Below are 19,341 nucleotides of genomic sequence, written 5' to 3'. Positions count from 1 at the left end.
AAGCAATGATTTGGTACACGCAAGCTAACTATGATTACAAACAAAAAAAAAAAACATGAGCAGAGGCAGTTAAAAATAAATAAGGAGGGGAAGAGAATATGGAATTGGGTGCAGAATTAAGCTGTTGTTGTCCGACTGTGTATACACCAGTTCAGGACAAGACTACAGTGCTGTTTCCCACAATAATTTTAATTCATTAGCCCAACAAGATTAATTATTGCTGCTTTGGACAAATTGGACCCTTTAAAATTTTTACAAAACCGAACACTTTGGAAGCTTTCGGACCTATGTATGGATAGTGTTCTATTTATCATCAATCCTTCTATTTCCAATGTTCCGGCAGGGAATGGCGCTTAGGTAGCCAAAACAGCACCATCCCCACATAATGGAAGGGAGCAGGAGCAGCAGGCTTGGGGGGACCCCAAAATGTGTCAGAGTATAAACAATCTAAAGGGCCATAAAACCAGAAAGTGTGGGGGCTGGGAACACTCTCCCAAACAGCTCAGCAAGGACTAAGTGTGCTTAGTAGCTATGGAAAGCTAACTGACCACTGAGGGTGTGGGCAGATAATGGGGGCAGAAAAGTTATTTAGGGCAAGAAAAACTCCATTTCCAAAAATTCCTTCCCTGTTTCTATAATCCTCCTTAGGCTGGGTTTTTGCAAAAACCAAGGCTGGGGAAAATGTTGGGATCTCTGAGCATGCCACCTTCTCAGTTCGGTACAACCACTTGTGGTCTTGTGCAGTTCTGCTGGATCAGTTCAAGGAAGATCTAGTGCAGGTGTGCTGATGGGAAGCCCACAAGCAAGATGGCAGCGATCCCCACTTGAGGTTCCCAGCAATGGGGATTCAGAGGCATCCAACTGTGGAAGGAGAGCCTAGCCATCGGGGTCGGTATCTGCTGATAGTCTTATTGCCCTCTCTGAATTTAAAGCTATCCAAATTGGTGACCATCACTACTTCTTCTGGGAGCAGATGCCATAGTTTTAAACTATGCGCTGTCATGGTGTGAAGAAGTACTTTCAGCATTAGGGCAGGGAGATGCTAGGAGGGCTCTGCGTTTCCATCTGTGTTGTGTTTACACACAGCTCCGAAACCACGAAGCTCTGCTCTCAAATATTTACCTGCAGCCGAGCTGAGCACCCCCACCAGCCCGCTCTGTCTGCCTCCCTTCCTTCCTATCTCTCCCTCCTTCCCCCCCTTCATACAACACTTAAGCACACAGCCTTGTTTATCCTACCGCTCTATATTCCTCTTTCCTGATCAAGAGATCCTTTGTCTGTCAACCTGCCTCTCTGCATGCCTCTCTGCCCTGTGTTTGCACTCATTACCACTGAGCCAAGCCTTCAGCAGGCGCTTGGTTTTGAGTGTGTGTGTGGCTAGCATCCAAGTACTTGGGGGATTTCCTCCCAAGAAAACTGAAGACTAGCTTTGGTAGATCCCAGGTTAGATGGATCTCAGGCTTGACCTGAGCCAAGCCGATCATTTAAAGTATACACAAAGCCTGCACACTTGGAATATGTCAAAGAATCCTAAAGGGGAGAGTGCCTCTGAGCATGCGCCGAGAGCCAATCTTATACCACCAAGTAACCACCCTCAGGGAGGCTAGGATGCTAGATATCCGGACCAGCTTCAATCACATATTTTTCTTTAAAAAAAAATTAAGTTTGCATGGATAGGACAAGGATACCATGGGAGAGAGACCCCACCAATCCCTTTCAAAGTATCTGGGAGAAAAGCAAGGGCAAGGCACTTATCTGTGAACCAAACTGATTTGTGAAGTGAACTGGGAAAGAGAGAAGAGTCTTTTGCTGATGAGTGGAGCCACAGAAGGAGAAGGTGATTCTTCCCTGGGAGCTGGGGCATAAGAAAAATGCTGGAGCCTTGTACTGTCGGGGTGGGTGGGGATGGAACAATGTCAGGTTGAGAATCCTTTTCCCTGTAGCCTTGGGACAGACAGACTGATAGAGATGAGAAGGGATGTCCCTTTGCTCCAGTTAGCCCAGTTCCCACCATCCATGAAACCGGTTCCTGCCCCCCTCACACACACACACTCAGCGGCAGCGGCAGGATTTCACAACCATGTTGCTGAGTTGTTGTACTTTGGGCAAGCGGCCAACGTAGTAGAGGATAGTCAAGGGCTCCAGTTCATGGGGGACACAACATGGGGCAGCCGAGGCCTCAGGGTTCAGCTTGTTGTACAAGGGGAGCACCTGCGTGATATTGGGATTGAAGAGAGAGGTCGTTAAGTTTCATGCCTTCTTCTCTAGTTCTTTCCCTAACCCAGAACCACTTTAAGGATGACATGCTTTCTTCCTTGCTGCCCAGATGCCTTGAACTCCTGTCTAGTGATTGGATTGGGGCAAACGGGATTCAGTTTCCATTTAAAGGTGAATCTACCAAATTCACACTTCTTGAAAAAACAACATGCCAACCAAAACTCAGTGCAGTTCCCCAGCCAAGCAATGTGTACATGGGCGAGGGAGTGTGCATTTTTTTAAAAAAGCATATATTACTAAAAGTAACATACAGTACAGGAATTATATTATATTTTATGCATTATATTTTAGGGGGTAAGAGCATGCAAACTTGTGTGTTTTCAGAGAAATTCAAACTGAATTGCAGGTGAATTTTCATGAGGATTTCTTTCGCAAAAAAGAATTTGCAAACTGATGTGGAAAATGTGGGAAATGAACCTAGGTTTGGAAAAATGAAATGGCCCTCCAAGTGCTGTTGGACTCCAACTCCCATCATTCCCTGTCAGCAGGGCCAATGGTCAGAGAGGGTGATGGAAAAACTCATCAGCATCTTGGTGCGAATTTCTCCTAATAAACACATTTTTGTGTGCTATTTTGCATGCAACTGATTAGTGTGCGAATTTTGCAAACAATTTCCTCTAATATAACTCATTTTTGCATGTTATTTTCACTAATATATTCATTTTTGAGGCATTTTTGTAAACATTGGATGGAGATCTGAATCACAAAATTGGGAGAAGCGCAGTTCTCATCTTTTTCAGAAAGTGCGAATTTGATAAATGTGGCAGCCTACAGCAGATTTCCCCCATGTCACTATCTACAGGTTCCCCACCCCTTATGTAGCACATGACATTATATAGGGCCACCATGTGTTATAGCTCTCTGTCTAACAGAACTTAAATGATGAGTGGCAGCAGAACTGGGCCCTAAAGGAACAATTAAGAAGCCAGAAACAAGTAGTAATATACTCAGGGGAACCTTAAGAAGCTCAAAAGTACAAAAAAAGAATAAAAAAACACATGGGGTACTGCCACCCCCAAAAAAGAAATAGCCCAAGCATGCGCAATAGACATGGAATGTTGAGTATCATGGCGCTTCTGGATGACCTGTTTATTGAACATTCATCCTGATTTGCTTGGAGATGATGTCAGCTATTTATTGAGCATTGACTCTGATTTATTCACAGGGAAGTTGGATAACAGTGTTTGCCCCACACTTTCTAATGCACTTCCCTTGTCGCAAAATGTCCAATCCTTTTGGGGAAGTAGGTTTGTTGCTTCCAGTCAACAATAACTGTACAACCTGAATTCTTGCCAGTATCATGCCTATCCCTGACCGGGTGCCAGGCGTGGAGACCTCAGAGGTCAAACCAGACACCCCACAGGCCATGGACCTTGAGAAGCTGAGTCCTATGCCAAGGATCCCCTAGAGGGGTCCTCCTCTGGGCTGATACCTGAGGAAGAACCTCTGGAAAGGTCAGAGAAGGAGGTGGAGTCTGGTCCTTAAGAGTGCCAACGCCAGAAACTTCAGATCCAGGCTGAAGAGCAATGGTGCAGTATACAACTATGGACCCAGAGTCAGCAGGCTACTTGTGAGTAAGGGGTCTACTTGTGAGTAAGGGATTCCTGCATCACAGGGGGTTGAACTAGATGACCCTTGGGGTCCCTTCCAACTCTACAATTCTAAGATTCTATGTTTCTACTCATGAGTAAACAATCCCTACACTCCTTCACTGTCAGCAGCTGTGGTTAGAATATGGGTTAGGAGACCAGATAGTATAAGGCTTCCTTCTTGAACCTTCCACTTGCTGGAAACAACACAGGTCTCTGGTTCCTCACTCCTGACTCTGCTTATTCCTCCTTGCTGTGCTGTACCTTGTGGACTAAACTGTGATATTGCCCTTGGACTGTTTCTTGACCTGGCTTCTAGATCCTGGCTTGACCTTCTGGATTCCCTGTGTTTGACCTTGGTTTGTTTGGGCTACACTACACCAGCAACTCTGTCTGTGCTAGTGAGGTACTTTGGTGAGAAGCTGGTATTTCAGAAACAAGAGCTCCCTGGAGTATGACATCCGGTATGTGACTACATCCCACCCAAAAATAGAGACAGTCTGAAAGGGCCCATGTTTGGAAAAGTAAACTGTGAGGAGGGTAGGGATGGAATGGAATGGAGTATCCTGGAATAGGAGCATATTTTCTTGCAGGTCTCCACTGAGCTTCTGGCCCGACTGCACTGGCTGCCAATTGGCTTCTGGGCCCAATTCAAAGTGCTGGTTTTGACCTATAAAGCCTTAAATGGCTTGGGACCATAATACCTAAAGGACCACCTCTCCTCATATAGACTGTCCCAGACTCTGTGTTCATCATCTGAAGCCCTACTTTGTGTACCGCCTCCACATGAGGTCTAGAGGGTGGCAACATAAGAATGGGCCTTCTCTGTAGTGGCTCCCTGTTCGTTGAATGCTCTCCCCAGGGAGGTTCGCCTGGTTCCTTGTTTACATATTTTTAGGCACCAGGGAAAAACAACCAGGCCTTGGGCTGATTAATATTCTGCAGCCTTTTAAAAAGTGGTTATTGTTTTGCTTTAATTAGTTACAGTCGTACCTTGGATCCCAAACACCTTGGCTCCCAAACAATTCGGCTCCCGAATGATCAAAACTTGGAAGTGAGTGTTCTGGTTTTTGAACGATTTTTGGATCCCAAATGTCCGGTGTGGTTTCCACGGCTTCCGGTTGGCTGCAGGAGCTTCCTGCAGCCAATCAGAAGCTGCGCTTTGGTTTTTGAACGTTTTGGAAGTCGAACGGACTTCCGGAACGGATTCTGTTCAACTTCCAAGGTACGACTGTACTTGTTTTTATCCTGTATTTTATCCTGTGAACCTCCCTGAGATCTTATGATTAAGAGTGGCACATAAATCTGAATGAAATGAAATAAATGAAATATCGTAATAAATAAAATATTGTAACTCAGGATAGATCCATTAAAATTAATAACTATGGCTAACTTAGGTTAGTCCAGGGGCCTACTCTGAGTAAAAATTAGTTGACTATCACCCGTTGAATTAAGAACAAATATTCTTTCTCCCGCTCCATGAGGTTCTATGTTGGCACATAGGGTGGTGGAATTGGAGATCCCAGGGATAGGATAATAGATTTAGGGTTGGCTGCAGGCTAGGGGTTCAGGGAGGGACACCCACCACCTGCCCGCTTGTGTGCCCCTCTCACCATGTTGTACTGCGTGTCCATGCTCCATACGTAGCGGCAGCTCCCTGCGCAGAAATTTGCCTTGTAGCCTTTGGGCTGGTGGATCCACTTCCACTTCAGATCCTTGCGGAAATCAATGTACAGGGTGCGCAGGCAACAGCCCTGGTCTGTACTCCTGGAGCAAGATGGGGAATTAATAATAATAACAATTTTTATTTATACCCCACCCTCCCCAGCCAAGGCCGGGCTCAGGGCGGCTAACAAGCAATAATAAAAACAAGTTGAATGAATACAACTTAAAAACAAGATTAAAATACAACATTAAAATATTGAAACATTAATATATTAATTGGGGGGGTGAGTGCGAGTGGAGAGAAGGAATCAGAAAGATGGGGTCCACATACCAAGTAAACCGGGAGTGGGGGCACTTCCCTGTCTGACCCTCATAACTCCCTCCAAGCCACAGCCCTCCCTGGCCCATCTTCATGACCCATATATTTTTGCCTAGCTAGAATGTGTCTGTGAACTCCGATAACACCCCTTTTGCTTGCCTGAAAAGGGGTGTGCTTGCATGGGCGGCTGTGTGCGGAAAGTTACCTACTGTACACAGGCAAAATTGACACCTGTTGCCCCGCCCTTCTTTTGCCTCTGGCCCCACCCACTGCTGGCATTGGGCCCTTTGGCTGGAAAAGGTTTCCCAGCGTAAACCAATGGAACTCATGGACACAGGACGCAGCAGTGGCTCGGGCGTGGGGGTGGGAGGAAGTAGGCAGCACCAGAAACCCAAAAGAAGCAGCAAATACAGTGCCCAAAGATTGCATCTTTATCATAAACTGCCCTTGCAGAACAATGAAGTGTTCAAGCTCTGTGGGTTGAGGACGATGACAACCCTCCCTCAGGCTGTCTTGGTAGGAGAACCTTATCCCTTGTTCCCCTTTGGGCTCCTCCAGACAATCCTTTTTATTTACTGTACATTCATCCTGATTCCCTCATACAGAAGTTATATTATATCTGGTCTTTATTGGCTTTGTTCTGATTTGTTTACAGGACAGTTACATGACAATGACCATTTGTCCTGCATTCATCCTGATCTATTTGTGGGGTGCTTACTGAATACCTTTAGTCATTCACTCCACACTTTTCAATGCAGTTTCCATCACTTTCCAAACCGAAAAAAAGGTAGGACTTTGGGCTAAGGTTCACGGGGGTGCCTCTGTGTGTGTACTAGAAAGAAGCCCTGCTTCTTAATTCTGAAGATAGGGTTGTATCTACTCAGTTATAGAAGAGAGGGCACTCTGCGTATGCTCAGAGGTGCTTTTCTTTTGTTAGAAATGTGGGGTAGAAAATTTTAAAACATATAAATGTTGACTCCGTGAATTTTATGCAGTTCAGTCTTAACACAGAGCAGACTCGTTAAAATCAAGGATCATTACTAAATTGTCAATTTCAAAGGGTCTACTTTGAGTTATGGATGGGGAAGAGTTTAAAGGCAAGCTTACACTTTTCAAAGCAATTTGCAAGCCATGGGACTCTGAATTTCTATTCTTAATTTGTATTATTTTATCCTGCCCATCTGACTGGGTTGCCCTAGCCACTCGGGGCTGCAAAAGATTCCTGCATTGCAGGGGGTTGGACTAGATGAACCCTTCCAACTCTGTGTTGATTCTATGGTTCTATGAAACAGAGCCGTCCTTTGAAAGTCACACTTCTCAAAGTGTGACAGCAGCAAGAATTTTGATGGCCCAGAAATAGAAACAGGAAGAAATGCCGACCAAGGAAGAATGGTGGAGGAAGTTGACGGAATACGCAGAGATGGACAAATTGACTGGGAAAATAAGGAACCAACAAGACCAGAGATTTTCCGAGGACTGGAATAAATTTACAGAATATATCAAAAATGTATGTGAGGAACAACTAACGCTTGTTGGCTTTCAAGAAGCTTTGTGAAAAAGATTGACTGAAATGTTGTTTGAAAAATAGGTTAAAACTAAGAGAGGTGAAGGGCAACACAAAATTAAGAAATGTGAGAAGTAGTGATAATATGGAGAATTGTCAAATAGGTTGAGGGAAGTCCAAAAGATGTTTATGTATAAGACGAATGTTAAATTGGGATAAATTGTATATTGGAAACTGAATAAAAATTAATTAAAAAAAAAAGAAAATCACACTTCTCCAACTTTTGCAATGTAGATAAAGTGTGCATATAAATGCATATAATAGTCAACGCAACAACATACAAAAAGGCATTATATCAGGGACTTTGCTTTGCAAAAATGTGTATATTGGGCAAAGCTTCTTACAAATGTGCACGTTACAAGAAGAAAAATGCATGAACTGGTGTGGAATTGTGAGAGAACCAAACTTAAAATTGGAAAAATGAGAAGCTGAGAGGAAGTGAAACTGACAGATGCACCTATTCCCTACTCCAGGTACGACTTAGTTGGAGGCAAACCCCTGTCTGGCGTTTAATGAAGAGGCGTTGAAACAGGTGAAAAGAGGTATTGTTGGATTTCATTTTATGTATGTATATAAATATATTTTAAATTTTATTTTCTACTAGGTTGCCTTTTAGGGCTAGATGGGTGTTTGCTAAAGGAGGGAAGGGCCACAAGAAGATCAAGAGTAACCACTAAAGGGTTTTTTTCTTCTGCCACTGAGTCACTTCAGGAAGACATACAGTCTCTGTGTTCACAGCTGGGATCATTCTGTCTGCCAGAAAATGGGGACTGACAGGAGATGGGGGTGATCACTGCGCTCAGTTTCTGAAATCCAGATGATCCCTTGAAAAGCACTGGATGGGCTGTTATACCCAGCATGATCACTGGGAGTGGAGATAGGCTGCATAAGAAAAAACCAACAAAATGTAAAAGGGTCTACGGACTGCGCACCATCGATCCATCACTAAGGCCATTCAGCCAGTACCTTCCTCCTCCCCCGCCCTCCCCAGCAGTCTGCGGAACTCCTTGAAACAAGGGTCGCTTCCAGATGGCCAGTTTATTGAGCATTCCACCCTGATCTGTTTGCACAAAGTTTGTGGGGAAGAATGCTATTTATTGAGCATTCATTCTGATTTGTTTGCAAGGAAGTTGGGCGACATTGCACCAAGCATGTGTGAGTTCCGCCCTTTCCAGTATGTACACTTTCCCATCATTTCCCGCATAGTAAAAAGTTGAATTGGTGGCGGGGGAGGTGGGTTTGTTGTGCAAGAGCTCTAGGTCGGCTTTAATTGCACAGCCAGAATGTGCTGGTTTGTGATTGAATGGCACCTGAACATAGCAGCAGGCTGAAAAAGCTCAGGGTATTAGGATGAGACAGAATCATAGGTTTGTGGAGTTGGAAGGGATCCCCAGGGGTTATCTAGTCCAACCCCCTGCGACGCAGGAATCACAGCTAATGATCATTGAGATGGTGATGAGGAACAAGTTGCCCATCCGAGGAGGAGAGCAGTTTAGGGTGGTTTGCAGAAGCAATGCAGAGACTTAAGATGAGGTTCTGCATTTTAATACTTCCTAATTTGCACTCTCTGAAACAATACAGTGGTACCTCGGGTTAAGTACTTAATTCGTTCCGGAGGTCCGTACTTAACCTGAAACTGTTCTTAACCTGAAGCACCACTTTAGCTAATGGGGCTTCTGGCTGCCGCCGCACGGTTTCTGTTCTCATTCTGAAGCGAAGTTCTTAACCTGAAGCACTATTTCTGGGTTAGCGGAGTGTGTAACCTGAAGCGTATGTAACCTGAGGTACCACTGTATGTGAACCATAACACAGTTATCCTTCAAAATTGGAACATCTCTGAATTTCATGGTGCAATTCTCCAGCCAGACAATATACTGTATACAAAAAAAATGCATCTACCGGGGAAAGTGTGTATTAAACTGTATATATTCGTGAACGTAATATGCAAAAAATACCTTGTGTTAGGGGGGAAATGCTATGCAAAAAAAGAGTCTGTATGTATATTGGGAGAAATCCATGCTGTATTGACAATGAATTGATAGAGTCGTCCACGGTTCATTGAAACCAGTGGTACTTCTGGTCTCCCAAACCACAAAACACACACTCACTGTTAGGATCTTTAAGGGCCCAACACAATGTTGATATCTCTGAACAGCTTTGCTTCCTCACCTGGCACAGCTGGGAGTGTTGGCTGACCTCCGACGCCGTCCCTTGGGTGGGGACTCCAACCGGTGGGGGGGCAACAGAGTGAGGATCAGGTGCGGAGCTTTGCCGCTGATATCCGGGGGCCTTGCACGCCCTTTCCAGGCTTCCTTGATAAGATCATCATCCAGACCTGCATGTGTATAGGAAGTAGCTGCGTGACTCACAAATCCAGGGGTGGAGAGAGGGTGGTGCTGAACTCCCCACCCCACCCCGAAGTCCCTGCCTATGTCCATACCTGCAAACCGAGCCTCCAGCTCCTCACTATGGTTGGGGTTAATTGTGTTTCCAGCAGGGACGTAAGTGCAGCAGGGGCAATGCACTCCCAACTTGAAGCCCAGGTTTCTCTCTGGGGAAGAAGATGCAGAGAGGAGGAGAATCAAAATGGAGAATTTGGATCTCGCCGTCATAAAGCGCAGAAGCAAATTGTGTTGACCCTGCTACTTCTGTGTGCCTTTTAACAACAGTCTGGCCCACACTGTAGAAACTGAGCCAGGGATGCTTTTCCCCATCCCTTCATCTTGATTCCAAGAAACGTTTTCTCTGTGCCTGGCTGGTGTTAAAAGGCACAGGTTCAAGGCCAGCACACACACACACCATATGAGATGGCAGTCCTATATGCCAGAGATAGTGGTGGCTGATGCCCATTGGAACTGGTAGGCCAAAAAGCCGGGAACCCAACAGTAGGTGGCGCCAGAGTCAATGATCGGCAGGGCCAACTCATTGTCCCATCTTCCTCCTCCCTGCTGAGCTCCACAAAGGGCAACACTGAGACTAAGGAGGAGGAAGCTGGTTGCAAATAAGAAGGCAGGCAGGTGAGGACTGACTGAGGAGCAGGGCGATGCTGGTGGGGCAGTGCCCATGGGGGTAGCCAAGGGGGAGCGGGGGCAGCTGCCTCTCCCCAGAGCAAGTAAAACAATAGAAATACTTAACTAACGGACCAATCACATTGGTTCTGCCCTCCCTAACAAAAGTCCTGTCCCCCCCCCCCAAAAAATCCTGGCAGTGCCCATGGTAGTGCCCCATGTGCCCTAATGGACCAACCTCCACTGGCTAGAGATGGGGAACCTTTGGCCCTCCAACTCCAGTTTCTATCAGCCCCAACCAGCACAAACAATGACAGGGCTTATATAGGGGTGGGGAGATGGTTCAAGGCTGCTAAAGGAACAGGACGCTTCTCAGCTGAGCTGAACTGGAAAAGGAAAGGACGTGCCTAGACATGGTAGAAGCATCCCCTCATCTGTTGCAGCAGGTTGGTGTGATGACGGCTTGGGTAGGAGTGAAGAAAGGCCAGAAATGGCTGCAGTTGACCACTAACAGATGTTGAAGAAATGGGGGCAGGCTTGGAAAATGCCAGGCAGATGGTAACCTTCCCCCTCCCTCAAAAAAATAATAATTAAGGGTTGTATCCAAGTAAGTCCTGCTGGGAGGAGACCTATTGAAAACAATGGCCCTAAGTTCATTAATTTCAGTGGGGTCTGCTCTGTGTGGGACTGAGGTTAGATACAACTCTGAATACTTTCCAGGTGAAGAATCTTCCCTCCATACAAATAGGTTTAGGAAGAGAGGGGCTCTCACCTCTTTTATCCAGCCACTGGCTGATGGTATCTGTGACATCAAAGGACACCCACTCAGCCCTATCAGTCGGGTGCAACGTTCGACTTTCCACATAACGCTGGGTTGGTCCTGAAGGCTCTCTTGCCCGTATCACCTGGGGAGGTTTTTATTTTTGTTTCATTAAAATGTTACACCCTGCTTTTCTTCATACTGTCCCCAAGGCGGCTTATAAAATTTAAAACCAGAGGAAACTACCATTTTGTTGCCATTTTATGGAGAAACGACCAGATTTGTGCTTCTCAAACCAATACACGAATTGTAACACACTGATCCTTTGAAATTTGCACATCTTTGAATTTTGCAGTGTGTTCTCCATCCAACCAAAAGTGGGGGGGGGAATGTATATTTTAGGGGGGATGCAAATACATACATCTGTGGAAAAAACCTAGCATACAAAAATGCCTTCTACTACGAGTAATTGCAATTAAAAATGTGTGCACTAGTCCAAACTGCATACGAAAACTGTGTCTACTAGAGAGGTATTCACAAAATTGCAATACAAAGAACTGTACTGAAGACCGAGAAAATGAGAACCCAAAAGGAGCTGTCAGCAACGGATTTGTCCCTCTCTCAGGCACTTTGGGGCTCTGACCTGATACAACTCCACGCGTTGCTCCACCACACGCGCTCGGGGGTTTGGGACCCTGTAGATGCGCAGCTCAGCCTGAACGAGGCTGCTGAGGTTGCGCTCGGCGCCCGAGACGTCGAAACGCAGAAGGCGAAAGAAGGGGCTGGCTTGGGTGCTGGCGATGGAGTCTGCGGAGAGGGAGGAGAACAAAGAAGTTGACAGTATCATCAGAGGAAGAAGGTAAGAAAATGGCCACTGCTCTTTTAACCTATTTTCATAGACACATAGAAGGATTCCAAGTCCAACTGCAACGAAAGAAACCCTGGCAGACAGTCGCAGACCTACACTTTGGGGGCCCTGAAGCTTGAACTGTCGTGGGATCCTCCTTTGCAAACCAGCAATGATGTCTGAGTACCCACTTCTGTCTTCTTCAATGGGGTTGTTCCACGACAGATCACAACGCCTTTATAACATCTGTACCACTGACCATCAGACTTTGGGGTTATTTAAATGTATGTGCAAAAAACTAATCAATTCGAGTCATGCCACTTAAATTGAGTCTGCTAGTTCTTTTTGTTCTCCAACATATTTCTTATCGATAAAACATTTGGTGTGGCGCAAGCAAGTTTTTACTCTGAAAGTGCAGCCCAGAGGAAAAACATTTTTGGAACCACTGGATTAAATGTCGGCAAACAACCCTCTGCATTATCTGAGCTACCTGGCTGTCTTGTGATAACCGTGCAATGGCCTAATGTGACTGAATGGTGATATGAAACCATTGGTAGTCTGTGGCTCAGTGGGAGAGCATCTGCTTTGAATTCAGAAGGTCCCAGGTTCAATCTATAGCATCTCCGGGCAGGGCTGCGAATGTCCCCTGCCTGAAACCCTGGAGAGCCACTGCCAGTCAGTGCAGACAGTCCTGGGCTACATGGACCAAAGTTCTGACTCAGTATATAAAGACGGTTTCCTAAATTCCTGTGATTGCACCAATGGCCCACCTAGCCCTTATTTCCTCTCTGTGGCCAACCAGATACCACAAGGAGGGCAGAAGAGGAGTAGCTTCTGGTACACTTCCTCTGGACATGGAGGCTCCATTTAGGTATAATAATAATAATAATAATAATAATAATAATAATAATTTATTTGTACCCTGCCCATCTGGCTGGGTTTCCCCAGCCACTCTGGGCGGCTTCCACAAAGACAAAAAATAAACTAAGATGTCACACATTAAAAACTTCCCTGAACAGGGCTGCCTTCAGATGTCTTCTAAATGTCAGGTAGTTGTTTATGTCTTTGACATCTGGTGGGAAGGCATTCCACAGGGCGGGCGCCACTACCAAGAAGGCCCTCTGCCCGGTTCCCTGTAGCTTTGCTTCTCGCAGTGAGGGAACCACCAGAAGGCCCTCGGAGCTGGACCTCAGCATCCGGGCAGAACGATGGGGGTGGAGACGCTCCTTCAGGTATACTGGACCGAGGCCATTTAGGGCTTTAAAGGTCAGCACCAACACTTTGAATTGTGCTCAGAAACGTACCGGGAGCGTACGTATCATGACTCACCCTCCCGACAGACCTCTCCCCAGTCATGGTTGCTCTTGCCATCCTAATGGATTCATCCTCCCCACACTCTGAGCTTTGACCCAGCGCCATGCCATCTCCCACCCCTTTTTCACGCCCCTTACTGTCAGCGTGCCCGGCGGGCAGCATGTCCACCCTCCGCACTTCCTTGGCGTAGTACTCCTCTTCCTCGCTGCTGCTGCTGCTGGCGCTCCGTCCGCCGCAGGCCGCCCGCTCCCGCGTCAGCTCCCGTGTGCTGTTGTACAGCAGCATCACCTCGGGGGGCGGTTGTTCGGGCACCCCTTCCTCTTCCTCGGGAGGTGTTGCCAGCTGCAGCTTGCTGAGGATTTGGCCTCGCACGGCCTGGACCCTCCGTGCCCGGGCTACCTCCAAGTCCAAGGTCTGGCAGGTAGAGAGTGCCATGGCTGTGCCACTGGGGCCCGTCACCAATGGCATGACCAGAAGCACTAGAAGAAGCATGTTTGGTGGGTGCCAGGTTCCACAAAAGCCAAAATAAGAATGGGGCGACAAACGGCTGGCAACCTAGCCCGCCTCAAGTCTGCCAGTTCTTCTGGACAACGCAGAAAGCCAGCCGCCCGTCCCGGTGGGGTTGGTCGCAGCCTGATGATGAAACAGTAAGTCCTGGTCCTCTTCTTGAAGGGGGCTGGGGAGCTCCAGACAAGCCCACAAAGACTTGGGAAGTCTTGCAGGAGCCCAAGGGCTGGTGCAAAGCTGGCTGTAGTCACATGCAGCGGGTTAACCAGGCCACCTTCTCCTCTGCGCCGTCGCCGTATTTGTGCGCCTCCGTCTCCATCTCTCTCGCCTCAGCCCTTTCTGCTGGGCTAGAAGCAGCTGAAAACAGCCAGGAGTTGCTCAGTGCTCTCTCCCTCCATCGCCTCAGGAAACTGGGAGAGCCACTCAGAGACAAGCTGTCTCCCACCCTCCAACACCCCCCCCCCAATCCTTCCCACACATCCTCCACCCCCTTCCTGCCACATGCTTTCGCTCCACAGAGCCAGCATTGATCGAGAAGGGCCCCGGAGCCTCGCAAAGAGGTCTGGACCGTGCACCCTGCCCAGACGCACCTCTTCCAGGCCTCTCCCGCTGCATCTTAAGCCTCCCTGGTGTTGAGGTGGCTCCTTTTCACGTTCCAGATTATTGGAACGTAGGCCAAAGTTTCAAATCACCTTTTTCTTTTCCTTTGAGCCAGGAGTTTCAGCTGTTTAGGGCAATGGGGAAATTGCTGGGCAATTATTATTTTTTTTGGGGGGAGGGAACCCCACACAAAATATATATAGATTAAAAATCTACCTATCCAAGTCCAACCAGTTTAAAATGGCTTGGGTATTGATCCCACTTGATCTAGGCACACACCCCACACACATGCACTCCACTGTTTCTCAAGAAAGGCGAAATAGTTTGCTAGTAAATTGCATGAAAGAGCAGTTTCTTACTGAAAGGGAGCGGTGTAAGAGAGTGAGAAAGAACCTGTCAAGGGTTTTGGTAGCAAACATACCTTATGAATTAATTTTTGACTCTTTCACTCACTTACAAAACACTCTCTTTTCTCCAGACATCCATTTTATTGTGCATTCATGATGATTTGTGCTCACGATGGTATCGGGGCGGTTAGACACAATCCTTCTTCCAATACACTTTGCACCTGCAAAAGTTTTGGGGCAGGCATTTGTTTATTTATCGTACTACTGAAATATAAGCATTTCTCAGCAACATAAGAAAAAGCCATTCAGAGAACAAAACTCATCTTAAACCTTAAGCTAAACCCCAATACTACCTTAAAGTGCCTGCTGGAATAAGAAAGTACAGTGGTACCTCGGGTTACAGACGCTTCAGGTTACAGACGCTTCAGGTTACAGACTCCGCTAACCCAGAAATAGTACCTCGGGTTGAGAACTTTGCTTCAGGATGAGAACAGAAATTATGCAGCAGCAGTGCAGCAGCAGCAAGATGCCCCATTAAAGTGGTGCTTCAGCTTAAGAACAGTTTCAGGTTAAGAACGGACCTCCGGAACGAATTAAGTACTTAACCTGAGGTACCAGGTTAAGTATTTGCCATGTGCTTGAAGTTCAGCAAGTAGGGGGCCTGTCTAATCTCAATCGGGAGGGAGTTCCACAGGACTGGGATCAATACATTGAACGTCCAGTTTCTAGCAGTTACAAGCTGTACCTCTGAGCCAACAGCTGCAGAGATGGGAAAACTCCCGTTGTTGTCAGCCTCCAGCTCCCATCAGTCCCACCCAGCATGGCCAATGGGCAGCAGTGGAGGCTGGTCCTTATGGGGAGGTGTGGCACTGCCCTACCAAGCTCTGCCTGCCTTCAGTCATTTTTCACCTGCCTACCTCCAAGCGTGTGGCACTGGCTGTCAGCCTCCTCCTTAGGGGGGTGGGGACAACACCAGACTTAGCTGGCTATGCCCATCACCGACTCTACCTCCACCAGTCTTTTGCTCTGGCGCCACCTACTGTCAGCATCCCTGCCTTCCACCCTACCACTCCTAGTGAGTGCCAGCCCCCACTGACCTGGAGGATGTTCCCTGACCTGTGGGCGATCCAGAATGCGATGGGCCTGTGCTTTGAGCCAGCAGAGTTTTTTGTGATAGCACAGCTTGAGTACCAACAATACTCTGGATTTTCCATAGGCTGGGCCGCATGCAAGATCAGTGCTGGGCACACCTAACAGCCACTCAGCTGTTAGGCCCGTATCGATCGCTGATGATGCTTTTGCGTCTGCTGGAAAAGATTGATCGGGGAGCTGGGTCCTGCACTAATAGGGGCAAGCCAAGCCATTAGCAGCGGGCAGAACAAGTGCCCCATGCCAACCTATGCTTGGCCTTCTGTCCCACTGCCAGGCCTTGAGCAAGGCTTGGCCTCTGCTTCATTTTCCTGTCAGCAGCTTAATTATCATAGAAGCTGAGCGCTCCTGCCGCCTCCACCTTTTCTTTTCTCTTTTAGAGTGTCTAAGTGGAGAGTTCATTCACCAGTAACTGACACAGATGAGATGCCAGGGGTGCCAGCGATGTGACTGAGGGCAAAAGGATGGTTGCCCTCAGATGCAGTTACCGGTATCCCCAAGTGGGGTAGAGAGGGAGTTAAGAACAAAAAACAAACCTGGGCAGCAATTCTTACAGTCATGGAGCCGCATAGTTTCTCCTGTCCTTCGCTAAATCAGTTCAGGCACCGACCCAAGCACATTGGAAATCTAGATTTGTGCTATTAAAAGGGGTTAAAGCACTCTGTTGCCCCAGTGTAACAAATCTTCTTCTTCTTTTAATGACTTTTTGTGGTTAGGAAAATGATGGGGAAATACACTGAAAAGTGCAGAATAAATAATTGATTTATGGGAAGACATGTAAACACCCCACCCACCCACCCACAAAAATCAGGATGATTCTAGGATGATGGCTGCTCATTGTTGTATAACCTGCCAACAATTAAGATATAGTTCACATCCATACCTTACATTTAAAGCAGCTGGCTTCCTGCAAATAATCCTGGGAACCACAGTTTATCTATTACAGAGCTACAATTCCTAGCACCCTTAACAAACTGCAGTTCCTAAGAATTTTTCAGGGGGAGCCCATGTACTTTAAGTACAGTGGTACCTCAGGTTACATACGCTTCAGGTTACAGACTCCGCTAACCCAGAAATAGTACCTCGGGTTAAGAACTTTGCTTCAGGATGAGAACAGAAATCGTGCAGCAGCAGCGCAGTGGCAGCAGGAGACAGTGGCGTAGTGTGGGGGGTGCAGGGGGGCTGGCCGCACCGGGCGCAACATCGGGGGGGGGCGCTCGCACTCGCAGCTCTCTGCCCCTACTAAAATCCACGGGTTAGGGGATGCAAATTACTTGCCTTGCCCCGGGTGCTGACAACCCACGCTACGCCACTGGCAGGAGGCCCCATTAGATAAAGTGGTGCTTCAGGTTAAGAACAGTTTCAGGTTAAGAACGAACCTCTGGAACGAATTAAGTACTTAACCCGAGGTACCACTGTATATGGTGTTGCTGCAATCAAAATCTAACCTCTGCATGAGCTTTGTGCAAGTGAATCAGGATGAGTGCTCAACAGACAAGTCCGGCCAGAGGAGCCCTGCATTATTTCCAATTATGAACAGCTCTCTGGCATCTCCTGGCACAGATGTGTCCCATCCCCTGTTCCCTGATTGCTTTCTTAGCTAGAGATGCCAGGCATCGAACCTGGGAGCTTCTGCTTGCAAAGCCTGTTCTCTGTCGCTGAGCTACAGTTCTCCCCACCACCAACAGAGAGCGCCATTGGGACTCTCCTGGACTGAATGCGCTGGTTAGGAAGAAAGCTGAGGGGCAAAGTTGAAAGTCCTCTGAGCCATGTGACCTCCCTCAACCCTCTGGGCTAGCAGCACCTGTCCAGGAACTATGTGCTGTAGGGCTGGTCAGTTTTCCCAGACCAGATCACCACATGCCCACTGGGGCTTTCCAGGTTCACAATGATACCCCTGCACACACTTTTTTTTGCAGGCTCAGGCAACAAAATTCTAGCAATTTTATTATTATTTTAATGTATTTGTATCTCACTTTTCTCCCATGTTGGGATTCAAGGCAGCTTAAAAGCAACATTGCAAAATTCCAGATAATAGAAACAAACTATTGTTGTTGTTGGCATCTGTCTGCCTTGGGAGACAATGGAGTGCACCTCCGCGGGTGAAGTCAAATCACTGCATTAGCAGCACTGAAGTGACTTCCCTGGGGCACAAGACTAGGCAGTGTATCTGAAGGTCCTGGGCTGCCCAGACGACAAGACTCTCCTCTCGACCTCACTGATGTGGTCCAAAGGAAGGCAGAACAATATGTTTGGCACCAGCTTGGTTGCAGGAATTGCCGAAAGGAGCCTCTCCTGGTCTGCCCCACAGAGGACCTTAAGGTCCATGAATAACCATAGTTTAGAGGTCCCGGGCCCTACCTAAGGAAGTCAGACTATCCTCCACCAGGGCCAGGGCCTTTTCAGTGATGGCTCCGACCTGGTGGAATGCTCTGTCCCAGGAGACTAGGGCCCTTCAGGATTTAACCTCCTTCCGTCGGGCCTGTAAGACAGAGCTATTCTGCCTGGCCTTTAATTTGAATTCAGCCTCATATTTTATTTCCCTTCTCTTCTCTTCCCTCCCCCTCCCCTCCCCGCTCTGAGACCCCACAGCTAATTCTCCCCTGGCCTCCTCACTGGCCCAAGTAGGACTAATTCAGCCAGCTAGCCCTGGTGACTGTCTAATGCTTATTAGATGGATTTCCCCCAAATTGATTCCTGAACTTTGAATTTTATTGTTATTCATGTTTTTATACTGTATTTTATGTTGCTTTTACAATTAAATGTTTTAAATTTGTTGTTAGCTGCCCTGAGCCTGGTTTTTTGAACCGGGAAGGGCAGGGTATAAATAATAATAATAATAATAATAATAATAATAATAATACGCCATCCAACTACCTTAGGGACTCCACTCCTTAGTCTTTTCTTCTCCCTAAGCTATCCCACAAGGCAGTGGAGGTTTAGGACCAGTTTTTTCCTGTCTTTTCATGCAGGGGAAGTCCTTAACCCACTGAGGAATTGAGACCCATTGGCTACCCTCACCTGGTTTAGCCACAAGCTCCAGTTCAAGAGTCTGAGGCTTCTAGGCAGAGCCAAATCCTTCCTATCTCTTTTTAATAAATCAACCAGGACTGCTGAGTTATATCTTTACCACTAGGAGGCAAGAGTGGCATCTGTCAAGCACAGCTAGAAAGAAACTCTAAACCGAACCAAGCATGTCTAGGTTCTCTAAACCCCAGTTTGAGAGGAGAGTGGCATCTAGCGGTGAGCGCTGGGACTACAAAGCTTCATAGAATCATAAAATCTTAAAACTGGAAGGGACAACAAGGGTCATCTAGTCCAACCCCCTACAATGCAGGAATCTCAGCTAAAGCATCCATGACAGATGGCCATCCAGACTCTGTTTAGAAACCTCT

At 47.1% G+C, this 19,341-nt stretch overlaps 1 protein-coding gene across 1 annotated transcript; it reads right to left on the bottom strand.

Moving 5' to 3' along the window:
• Window positions 1–168: 168 nt before the first annotated feature.
• On the bottom strand, window positions 169–14,273 carry LOC310666997 (transforming growth factor beta-2 proprotein-like). Its single transcript, XM_083418601.1, has 7 exons — window positions 13,481–14,273; window positions 11,826–11,989; window positions 11,195–11,327; window positions 9,855–9,965; window positions 9,584–9,749; window positions 5,480–5,633; window positions 169–2,211 (listed from the first exon to the last, which is right to left on the bottom strand). Exons 1-7 carry the CDS (start codon window positions 13,833–13,835, stop codon window positions 2,053–2,055), a joined length of 1,242 nt encoding a protein of 413 aa, XP_083274727.1. The 5' UTR covers window positions 13,836–14,273; the 3' UTR covers window positions 169–2,052.
• Between the last annotated feature and the right edge of the window lie 5,068 nt (window positions 14,274–19,341).

Source organism: Podarcis tiliguerta (genome assembly GCF_965153285.1).
Source record: "Podarcis tiliguerta genome assembly, chromosome: 16".
NCBI classification, from domain to species: domain Eukaryota; kingdom Metazoa; phylum Chordata; class Lepidosauria; order Squamata; family Lacertidae; genus Podarcis; species Podarcis tiliguerta.
The sequence above is the reverse complement of the archived record's forward strand: the minus strand, read 5'-3'. Positions and strand labels throughout refer to the sequence as shown.